Source organism: Squalius cephalus (genome assembly GCF_949319135.1).
Source record: "Squalius cephalus genome assembly, chromosome: 16".
Taxonomy (NCBI): Eukaryota; Metazoa; Chordata; class Actinopteri; order Cypriniformes; family Leuciscidae; genus Squalius; species Squalius cephalus.
Genome location: NC_137137.1, coordinates 1,125,783 through 1,138,112, shown reverse-complemented (window position 1 = coordinate 1,138,112; position 12,330 = coordinate 1,125,783). Strand labels below are relative to the sequence as shown.

General features: G+C 34.6%; 2 protein-coding genes across 3 annotated transcripts; both read right to left on the bottom strand.

The window, feature by feature from the left end:
• Positions 1-1,942: 1,942 nt before the first annotated feature.
• On the bottom strand, positions 1,943-4,633 carry ccl27a (chemokine (C-C motif) ligand 27a). 2 transcript variants are annotated; one of them, XM_079897627.1, is made up of 3 exons: positions 4,533-4,633; positions 3,201-3,324; positions 1,943-2,072 (listed from the first exon to the last, which is right to left on the bottom strand). In XM_079897627.1, the coding sequence occupies exons 1-3, from the start codon at positions 4,594-4,596 to the stop codon at positions 1,979-1,981; spliced, it is 282 nt and encodes a 93-aa protein (XP_079753753.1). In that variant the 5' UTR covers positions 4,597-4,633; the 3' UTR covers positions 1,943-1,978. The 2 variants fall into 2 exon arrangements, with proteins under 2 accessions (XP_079753753.1, XP_079753752.1); XM_079897626.1 differs by having other exon boundaries at positions 3,201-3,327; positions 4,533-4,630.
• Positions 4,634-8,189: 3,556 nt separating this feature from the next.
• Positions 8,190-11,625, bottom strand: avp (arginine vasopressin). The gene is made up of 3 exons (XM_079897984.1): positions 11,484-11,625; positions 9,858-10,062; positions 8,190-8,448 (listed from the first exon to the last, which is right to left on the bottom strand). Exons 1-3 carry the CDS (start codon positions 11,601-11,603, stop codon positions 8,309-8,311), a joined length of 465 nt encoding a protein of 154 aa, XP_079754110.1. The 5' UTR covers positions 11,604-11,625; the 3' UTR covers positions 8,190-8,308.
• Between the last annotated feature and the right edge of the window lie 705 nt (positions 11,626-12,330).

Below are 12,330 nucleotides of genomic sequence, written 5' to 3'. Positions count from 1 at the left end.
TTTATTTATTTATTAACTTATTGATTTATTATTTGTTGTTTATTTTTTTATTTTTTTATTGACTTATTGATTGATTGATTGATTATTTATTTATTGACATTAACTTATTGATTGATATTTATTGACTTGTTTCTTTATTTATTGACTTATTGATTAATTATTATTTATTGTTTATTTATTTATTGACTTATTGATTGATTGATTGATTGATTATTTATTGTTTATTTATTTATTGACTTATTGATTGATTGATTGATTGATTATTTATTGTTTATTTATTTGTTGACTTATTGATTGATTGATTGATTGATTGATTATTTATTGATTACTTATTTATTGACTTATTGATTATTTATTGTTTATTTGTTTATTGACATTAACTTATTGATTGATATTTATTGACTTATTTCTTCGTTTATTGACTTATTGATTGATTATTGTTTATTGTTTATTTATTTATTTATTGACTTATTGATTAATTATTTATTATTTATTGTTTATTGTTTATTTATTTATTTATTGACTTATTGATTGATTGATTGATTGATTGATTGATTATTTATTGTTTATTTATTTGTTGACTTATTGATTGATTGATTGATTATTTATTGATTATTTATTTATTGACTTATTGATTATTTATTGTTTATTTGTTTATTGACATTAACTTATTGATTGATATTTATTGACTTATTTCTTCGTTTATTGACTTATTGATTGATTGATTGATTATTGTTTATTGATTTATTTATTTATTGACTTATTGGTTGATTATTTATTATTTATTTCTTTATTGACTAACTTACTGATTGATATTTACTGACTTATTTCTCTCTTTCTTTCTTTATTGACTTATTGATTATTTATTTACTGATTGATTGTTTATCTATTTATTTATTTACTTATTTCTTTAGGCTATTTATCAACTTATTTACTTATTGACTTATTGATTATTTGTTTTTTCATTTATTTATTGACTGTTTGCAATAATTTCCCAGTCAAATCCGGTAAAATTATCATCCGACTCATATTATTTCTTTTACATCATGGAACCATTTCACTGTTGTGAAACATTAAACTGAAGAAGAAAAAAAGCTTTTATTTCATTAAAAAAGAAGAGCATACAGAGAATATATACAGTATATTGTAGTTACAGTTTTTTCCGATTGCTAAACGACAGTGAGCACAACTGGAGTCGCATGTGCAAAACTCTACACACTTATCCCATGACTTTAACCACAACCTGCACAACACTGTGCATTTACAGCACTTTGTTCAAAACAGAATAGAGTTCAGCCTTGTGCCTTTCAAACACTGCTGATTGTGGCCTGATGCTAGAGAGAGGCAGGATTAGCCCCTCGATTATTTGTTCCAATTACAGTATACTTTTAGTTTCTACCTTTTTTTTCTCATTACTGTAATTCCGTAAATTACTACAGACTATTGAAGCAAACTGCTAATTTTCATTTACCTTAAAGAATTTAAATAAATCATGTGAAAGAATGTCACTCTTTTCTATGAAGAAAATATTACTTTGTATGAAGTCACTGAAATTGTTCAAACTGTAAAGATGAAAAGTTAGTATTTTCTGTATTGGTGTTTGATGCTAGTGTTTTTACTCTCAGTGTGTTCTGAGTGACAGTGTGTGTTATCTCAGTGTGTGTGTGTAGTGTTTGGCTGCACTCAGCCTGTTTTGAGCCATGTGTTAAGAGTTGTGTTGCTTTGAGTGAGTTTTGCAGGTGATGTGAAGTGTTTAGCTCAGGTGATGTGAAGTGTTTAGCTCAGGTGACTGTTGGTAGTGCAGACTGTAGTTAGAGTTTTGCACATGTAGCTCCAGTCGTGCTCACTGCCGTTTAGCAATCGGGAAAAACTGTAATAATGTGTGGAACTATCAGCAGAAAATGCAAACTAATGCAGCAACTACTGAAACCGGCAGAAGATCCATGACTCCTGGATTATAGAGATGATCCGCTCGTATTCAAGCCCGCTTGGGTTTGCGTTTCTTCAAGAGCTTCTCCAAGCCTTTCCTCAGTTTGGGATGAGCACAGATCTTTTTCTTTCCAACGTATAATCTGAAGAGCAGGAAACACAGTAAATACTGGAGCACATGATTCATAACAGTTTGTGCTTATTTAACTCATCCTTCCCTCGGGTAATTTTGAGCCGAAACTCATTTAAAAAAAATAAAAAAATAAAATAATAATAATAATAATAATAATTATATATATATATATATATATATATATATATATATATATATATATATATATATATATATATATATATATATATATAAAACAGTTGAGTGTTTCTTTAGAGGAGTCCAAGACCCCAGGACTTTTGTTGCACTTGAACCACGAATACACACAAAAAAATTTATGGTTTCGAGGAGTTTTGTGAAATTTTAAAAAGTAACAAATTCTTTCCTCGCCGGTCAATTTGACCCCATTAGGAATGAATGGAATGTGCGGAATGCTTCAGTACACATAGAAAAACTAAAACTTTACCAAGAAAATGATTTTATAATGTCTACATGTGTATGTGAATGCAGACTGAAGAGAAACTGACTTTAGGACCCAGAGGATTGTCCTTTAAATGCTTTAATCTCAGAGTTCTCCAGAGCATCTCACCCAAACAGAAGATTCATCAGGTTATAGACAGACACATCAAAAATAGGATCAGCATGACTAACATTCAGTCACTTTCTCACTTTCTATCAATATGATTGGTTCAGTGGTTCAATTGGTAAAGCAACACACAATGTAAGATATTTTGAGCTGAATTAAAAGGGTTATGCATGAAATTGTGAGATATTTTTTTATTTAAGTTGAAAGAATGTGAGGAATGTGCTTAAATTACAATTTATTTATTATTTATTGATCAAATCTAGTCATTTAAAGGTAGATCAAATAAAAAAATAAAAAAACATGTCAAAAAAAAAAAAAATGCATTAAAAAAATTGAAAAAATATTTCTGGACACACACAAAAAATGAAGTATAATTTTAGGGCTTCGGTTCATTTTGACCCGCGAGGGAAGGATGTGTTAAAGTGCAAGTTTTATTTTAGTGTAAGTAAAATAAAAAATAACAAAAAAAATTCTGGCATTAAAAAATAGAAAAATTATTATCAAAATGAAATAAGATTTCTGGACTAAAAAAAAAAAAAGTCTAATTTTTGCGAGTGAAGGATAAACACTCACATCAGAGCATCGATCTCACAGCGGCCAGATCTGCTCTGAATGTCGAATCGCTTAAAGCGACCCAGGATCTGCCGTGGGATACTCTTGGAAACAGTCAGACAGCATGTGGGAATGGCATTGGCATCTGCTGGAACAGAAAGACGGATCTTGAATATCTGTGTTCATGTCAATATAATCCTGTTTCGACAAAGACTTCCTGTCAGCTCAGAAAACAAGAGTGGCAAACAAGACAAGTTTTTAATTATAGAGGGCATGTTTTATATTCTCTGCGGCTCAGAGCGATGCATGTCACGACACATTTTACTGTGTATTTAGCACTTCCAGAAGCTTAATAATAAATCATTCAAACAGAGCATCGTGTGCTCGATTCCCAATGCATGAGCTTGAGGAAAGAAACATGTGCACAATGCATTAATGTATACGTTACTTTAGATAAAAGCAATAAAGGCATAAATGTGAATGTAAACTGCACTAAACATTTAATAGAAGTCAAAACTACTTATAACAAGAGGGCAGAAAGAAGCTTTTTTGTCTTGTTTTCCAGCACAAATATCTAAATATTCTTAAATCAAGAGACATTTACTGGAGAAGAAGCAAAATGGCTGAAGATATTAAGACCAAAATGAAGTGAGTTTGTGCTTAAAACAAGAACTAATTTTTGGCAATGGAGTCAGAAAAATAATCTTAATTCAAAGGGAAAATACGTTTCTTTTCTGACCCCATTGACAGATATTTTGCTTGTTTGTTTTAAGCACAAACTCACTTCATTTTGATCAGTTTTTCATTAAACAATGCATTGCATTAATGTACGTCACTACATAAAAGCAACAAATACATAAATGTGAATGTAGTAAACTGCACTAAACATTTAATAGAAGTCAGAATTACAAGAGAGCAGAAAGAGGAAACACATCTGTTTGTTTTTTTGTTTTGTTTTTACGTTTTTTCCTCAGTGTTTCTGTCTCGTTTTCCAGCACAAATATCTAAACATTCTTAAATCAAGAGACATTTACTGGAGAAGAAGCAAAATGACTGAAGATATTAAAGATATTAATTACAAATATGTAACAAATTGTACAAATATCTGCCTATGGAGTCAGAAAAATAAATTCACAGGAAAAAATAAAATAATAATGGACACATTTTGCTTGTTTTTAAAAGCACAAACTCACTTCATCTTGATCAGTTTTTCATTAAACAAGACAATTTTTTTTTTTTTTTTTTTTTTTTTTTGCTTCTTGATCTCAGAATGTTCCGATATTTGTGCTGGAAAACGAGGCAGAAACACTGAGGAAGAACATCATGTTTGTGTCTAATAATGACTGTTCTGACCTTCGGTGAGGATGATGATGGCGACACACATGAGCAGAAGGAGAGAAGTTGCTTTCAGCTCCATCGTTGAAACAACAATGACAGTGAATGAGGACAGAAAGATCATTTAAACACACTTACGCAAGTCCTGTTACCGCCCTTATCACCACCTGGCCTGTCTGAACTCATCGTAAGAATACAATCTACAAATCCATTATGAAATATCTTTTAACCCTCTGATGGTCTTCGTTTAGCAGTCACACTCAGGGCCTTCCCGGTCAGAAGTGACCGGACACCTAAAAATGAAACTTCCTCCATCCCAGTAAAAACCAATGCAATTTATTTTTGTTCTATAATATTTATTCTTTTTAATTTAGTATTTTGAGACAATTTGATTGAACTTATTCATATTTATGCAATATTTATAGTCCATTTTTTGCCATTGAAAATAATGTTTGTTTGTTTTTTTTGTTTTTTTTTTCTATGCGGTATTTTCGGTTAAAATAGAGACTAGACTTTCAGAAAAAAATAAATAAATAAATAAATAAATAAATTTATTAAACATAAAATTAAATAAATCATGTTATTGCATGGGTTTACCAGCAGATGCCTGTAATAGCTCTAAATGGAGATGCTTGTGAATTCTAGTTGTTTTTGGACCAAATTACTTACTTTTAAGATGTGGATTGAATGTATTTCTTTAGAAATTCTCAAATAATACTTTTTGCCAAGGTTTATAACATTTTATTAATTATTATTTTAATAATTATTATATTAATTATATATTAATTATAATTATTAATTATGTTATGTTTTTCACTCTTGATGTTTTAGAGTTTCACCCCTTCATTGCTGAGCACTTTTTTTCTGCATCGTGGCCGATTTGTAGCGAATTTTTGTGTTTTTGTCAATTTCCCATTCATTTCCTATGGGGGTCATTTTTGACCGAAGACCAAAATCGTGACTCATTTTTTTACGACCACTTAGCATGCTCTGATCATGAACTCAATTTTTTTCTGTGTTCACATACCTAATGCCAGAAAAGTCACCAAGTTTCGTAACATTCCGATGAAGCTGTGATTTTTAAAAATTCAAAACAGATTTTTTGTAATCTGAATTTATTGGTGTGTATGTGTATAAAAGTGTTTTTGTATGTGTGTGTGTGGGGGTGGGTGTGAATTTTTTGCACTCTTGATGTTGTAGAGTGTCACCCCTTTACTGCGGTGTAGCCTACTGTTTTTTTAGAATCGTGGCCGATTTGTAGATTGTACAGACAAAAATTCAGAGAATTCAGAGAATTTTTGTGTTTTTGTAAATTTCCCATTCATTTTCTATGGGTCGGTCATTTTTGACCGAAGACCATGAGTGTGACTATTTTTTTTTTACAACCACTTAGCATGCTCGGATCATGACCTCAATTTTTTTTGTATTCACATACCTAATGCCATAAAAGTCACCAAGTATCATAACCTTCCGATGAAGCTGTGATTTTTTAAAATTCAAAACAGAAAATTATTCGGTCAGAAGTGACCGAGGACTCTCTGAGGGTTAAATGAAACATTCCCCTGCAGCACAATCTTGATTTGCACCTGTCCTGCATTCAGCTTGATGTTATTGAGCTGGATTTGCTGCAGGTTATGCGTGACATGAGCACATAAAGTAAATATTTCTGTGTGATTATGAGTTTCTCAGGCGTGTGTTGATTCGTTACGGGCGCTTGTAATGTGTGTGGCTGGGTGTGTCGCAGTAATTGTGCTGTATATGTTCAAGCTTGTCTGTTTTATGCTACTTTCTGTTTTAATATTGTTTCACTTTTGACCTTCCAAGGAATCCTGCTCTTTAAAATGTGAAAATCAAATCCGAAACTTAACTAATTTTTAGCAATAAGCTTTGCCGTGGAATAATTGGCCCGTCCTCTTAAAGGATGCACTCAAATAAATGTGAGAAAATACGTCTGGACGAAATATATATGTTTTTATTTTTTATTATTTTATAGGCCTATATGTGTATGTGTGTGTGTGTGTGTGTGTGTGTGTGTGTTTATGTTTCTCAGTGTTATTTTAGTATCATTGATGTACTATTAGTCTTTTCACTTTTTTTTTTTTTTTTTTCTTTTTTTATATTTCCCATTTTCATTTCAAGAGGCTAAATGTAGAAATCAGAAACCCGTGTTATAGCGACACCGGTGGCCGTTTAGTGAATTGCGGCAATAGACGCGGAGCGGAGTGCATGCAACCCCTTCAGTGACTTATTCACGATACAGCATTAGCCTCGAGTAGGCTACCTTATTGCTTTTAAAACGGTTACCACACAATACAAATATTAAAGACGAAAAATATGTATCTATGCAACTTTCATGAAGTAAAATCACTAAAAGCCTTCCTTCCGCTGGATAAAATAGTCCCTGACAATAAACAGGAACAGAGGTTACATACATTATTTCGCCAAGATTGCGGCAAAGACTGTCTTTATGAGTAAGTCAGTCAGTAGAGAAGACTTTTACATTGAAAGGACTCTTGTGATCACGGAGAAGGAATACGCTAGGGCACGGAAAACCCCTTAACTGTTAAAAGGACAAGATATCGCAGCGGACATTCAAACGGATTTTTTTATTATAAATATAGGACTGACCTGAAGGAAAATGGTAGCCTGGATGCCAGCCGAACTTAGCCCCGCCCACAAATTTTTTTGTTCGGGAAGTTCGGTCACATTCTGACTAGAATCTGAGTATGACGACGTCAGGCTAGGAAAATGCTATATCTACTGTAAATGCAGGTAACGTTACACTCGCTTACTCAATCTCTCACAATACTCTAGCTTTAATGAACAATATCAATGAGATCAAACTTGTGTTTAAGTTGCTAAGAGTGGTTGCTAGGGGTGTTGTGTAGTGATACATAGAACCGTTGGGTGAAGCGGTCATAGCCCGTGTTACTGTTTATCCTGAATAAAACACAGTTATTGACCAATCAGAATCAAGGATTGGAACTAACCGTTTTATAAATATATACTGTACTGTATTTTTGAAATGGAAACCGGTTTCAAACTAAAACCGGCTGCACGTGTTTAGCTTTAATTCTTTTATAACACCTGTCCTGTGTTTCATTGTCTGGTATTGTCTAGTTTAGAAGTGGTTGTGTTTACTGTTTCTCCAGAGGTCTCCTAAGTTTTTCATTGTGGGTTTATATATATATATATATATATATATATATATATATATATATATATATATATATATATATACAGTATATAATGTGTGTGCGTTTGCAGTGGAACAAAATAATATCTTGTCAAACTGAAACAGGCTGCACTTGTTTAGCTTTTACTTATTTCGTTTACCTTCTTTTTCTTTACTATGCAACACTTTTTTGTCCTTTTCTGATGTATGTGGAACAACATTTGAATGCATTTGATTTTATTTGATTTTAAAGTGATTAAAGCATAAAGTCAAGTTTCCTGCGCACTTGATTTATGTTTAGGCCATTAAAAGCCGATTCAAACCTGATTGTCAGGATCTGCCAAATACAGTTGGAGGATCAGCGGGAGCTTCCAGAAAAGCCCACAGGCTGGTTTCAAGGTTAAATGTTAAGTGAATAATTATCTTTAGAAGTATCTGTATTATAATCACACAAAGGCAGTAACAGGTCTTGCTACTTTTGGGACAATAAACTCAAACCAAAGTGCTTAAAATAACAAGAGAACTGCGATGACAAACCAGATTCACATCCGTTTACTACATACAGTATGTACACAGTGTTGAGCAACACGTGTGAATGAGTTACAGACACAGATCACGATCAGAAGGGTCTTTGTCTCCTCGAGGCCAGATTCAGCAGATGCAGAAGCATTTCTCCTGAAAAACTCTTCAGTCCAACGCTGTCTTCAGCCGGAAGAAACCGGACGTCTTCAGAACATTCTGGATCCAGAGAACATCCCTCTGCCGGATAAACCACACGCATTAGCTTTATCTGTCAGAGAATCTGTGTGATGTGTGACTGTAAATGGGCCCTATAATACACCCGGCGCCACGCAAGTGTGTTTTGCTAGGTTCAGCCAAGCGGCAACCTCCGTCTCTCTCTTGAAACCAACACGGAAGTGAATTAAACGGCAATTCATCGGCTGGCTGCAAAAGAGAGTCACATCTGTATCTCCCCCATGTTAAAATGCCCAACTTTACAGCAGAAAGAAAAATGTTTACAGCCTGGAGCAAAAAGTGGTTTTGGTCTATACAGCTAATTTTGTCCTTCATGACGACTGTGAGGAGGGTGAATTTTTTTATAACTCATCCGTTTAAATTATATTAAGCCTTAAAGTTCTGCATAATTAAGGGTGCGTCCACTTTTGAGTGACGGGTGGATTCCGCTGCTGTGGTCATTAGTCATCATTAGCCATTTGTCTGCTGTCTGTTAGCCGTCACGTTACCTCAGCTCATTGTCTGACTGTAAAAATAAATAAATTCGGGAGTGACGCACTGCCAAGATGGCGACGGTCGGCCACGCCCACTTTAGGCTTCAAAAACGGTCTTCAGAAACCTACGGGTGACGTCACGGACACTACGTCCATATTTTTTTACAGTCAATGGGTTCAGCCCAACGCAGTTTTCATTTTAACGTCTTGCGCCACTTATCCTTTTTCTGGGTCATTTTGACCCGGAAATATGTTTTTACAATTTTTAAAAAATTTAGTGTTCATCAGAAGGGTTCAAGACCCTAGGACTTTTATCGCACTTGAACCACGAATACACAATTTTTTTTTTAATGGAATCGAGGAGTTTTGTGGTTGAAATTTCAAAACGTAACAAATCCTTCCCTCGCGGGTCAATTTGACCCCATTAGGAATGAATGGAAAGCGAGGAATGCTTCAGTACACATAGAAAAACTAAAAATGCTGAAACTTTACCAAGAAATCATTTCATAATGTCTACATGTGTATCTGAATGCACACTGAAGCAAAACTGACTTCAGGACCCAGAGGAACAGCTCATTTACTCCATATAGAGATATAAGGCCATATATCATGTTGTCAAGTACCGGTATATCAAGAGTCATGAAATATCATGTTATATTATTATTTTCCACAAGAGGTCGGCAAAGACACACAATGTAAGATATTTTAGCTGACTCTGGTGGGTTTATTGCACGTTACGCCCAAAACACACCCATTACTCATTAAGAGAATAGGAACAACCCTTTTAGACCATGCACCGGGACCGCCGACCATTTTTCCCATTGTTAAACTAGCAAAAGTGGATTCGGACTCGCTCTGAGTGTGCTTTAGAGGAGCTTAGATCGTTAAAATAGGGCCCTGTGTGTGTGATGTGTCTCATGATGTCAGTGTTTTGCTCACCCGAGTGGCAGCAGAGCCCCGGAGCGGCACACACGCCCCCTTCGGCCCCGCAGGGCGTCCCGCTCGACTCACAGGCTCCGGGCAGGAGATTCTCCTCCATGCAGTTCAGCGTCTCTGGAGACCCGAGCAGACACCCGAGCCCGGCGCCACAGCAGATCCTGGGGCCCACACACCGGCCCTTATTCCCAGGACCGCACGCCATACACTACACACACACACACACACACACACACATGCACAGGCACGCACACACACACACACAAATAATTACATTATTATTATTAATAATAATATTTTCATCATGTAAATTGATTATAACATAAATGCCACGTTGAGGAGATATTATAATAATAATAGTATTTAGAGATTTATTTTTATATAGTATATAGTTTTATCAGATTTTTTTATCTATATATTTTTATGTCTATACAGGCCTATTGTCTCTATATAGTCTTGTGACATAATGTAATAATAATGTCTATATACTTTTTTTCTATACATTTTTCCTTTCAGTTTTAGTTTGTTATTTTAGTACATCAAATTATTTTAAATACATTTTTATTTTTTCCATTTTATTTTAAATTTTAGTTCAGTTTTAGTCATTTAAAAAAAATGTTTATATAGCCTAGTTTTTTGTTTTATCAGATTTTTTTTAACGTCTAAATATTTTTATATTTTTTTTCTTTCAGTTTTAATTTGTTATTTTAGTACATTAAGTTAAACTAAATGAAAATGAGAAATGTTGACTGAAATTAGGCAACTAGGTGTTTTTTATTTATTTCAAGAAATAACTTTTTTTTCATGCATGGTTATGGTTTTTGTTTTAGTTAGATATAATAATCCTGTTTGAAATATATCCATGCATTATATTGTATATGATATACATTGAGCCTTGTATATCATATATAGGCTACATGATATACAATACTACTGAATCAGCATGAAACATTGCTGAATATGTAGTTGCTAATAGATTTCCAGCAGTTCTGCATATATTATATAGATTATTCTGTGAACTCGCAGATGAACCTGAAACAGAAGAAACTGTTGCTGAGACTGTTGCTGCTGAATTTACTCAAAGAGCTGCATGTAAATGTGCTGATGGAGTGATGGTGAAGTGATGGAGTGATGATGGAGTGATGGTGTAGTGATGGAGTGATGGTGAAGTGATGGAGTGATGGTGAAGTGATGGAGTGATGGTGAAGTGATGGAGTGATGTATTGATGATGGTGTAGTGATGGAGTGATGGAGTGATGGTGGAGTGATGGAGTGATGGTGAAGTGATGGTGAAGTGATGGAGTGATGGTGAAGTGATGGAGTGATGGTGAAGTGATGGAGTGATGTATTGATGATGGTGTAGTGATGGAGTGATGGAGTGATGTATTGATGATGGTGAAGTGATGGAGTGATGGTGGAGTGATGGTGAAGTGATGGAGTGATGGAGTGATGGTGGAGTGATGGAGTGATGGTGAAGTGATGGAGTGATGGTGGAGTGATGGTGAAGTGATGGAGTGATGGAGTGATGGTGAAGTGATGGAGTGATGGTGAAGTGATGTAGTGATGATGGTGAAGCAATGGTGAAGTGATGATGATGATGATGATGGAGTGATGATGAAGGTGTAGTACCTGTCTGCCGGGCTCGGACCTCTTGCCTCCTCTCGGGCAGTTCTGGATGTAGCATGCGGACGAGAGCGCTGAGAGCGCGAGCACACAGAGAACACACACGTGCAGCAGAGACTCAGACATCTCCTCACACACACACACTGATCCACTGATGCTCAGAGATGCTTATATACACCTGCAGCTCCTCCTCCTCACACACACACTGATGCCTCTTGACACAAACCTAACACACTTCTGCTGCATTGACCTTCAGGTTCTCATAGTTTTGTTCTAAAATGAGTTCATCATCCATCCTCAGACTTTTTTTTCCAGAAACACAATGGCATATGGGTGGAGGTCGAAGGTCATCACTCATGGTGGTCTGTATTCTGAACAGTTTTAAACATCAGAGGGTTAATATACTGTACTGCTAGAAGGAGTTTTGTGTTGATACTACAACAATGCAAAGTATATGCTTTTAACCGTGCAGTTTTTCACATATCATGTAAGACTCAATTTCTCCATTTCTTTGCACAAAACTCTCCAGAAAGTGCCATTTAATGGTTTATTTAAAAAAAAAAAAAAAAATTATATATATATATATATATATATATATATATATATATATATATATATATATACAACAGTTATTTTTGGTTCTCTCGGCTGAGAGCCTTTTCCAGTTACTGTAATCACACAGTAACAGCGCTCTGACCGTTTCACCATTTGTATCACTCCGCTTGCGGCGACTGTCATGGCGGTCAAGCAAATCCACCATATGTTTTAAAATACTACTGCTGTTGTGTTTTAAGAGTTTTTTTTAGGAGAAAATTTAGTTATTTAGATCTCTAATATGTGACTCCTACACTAA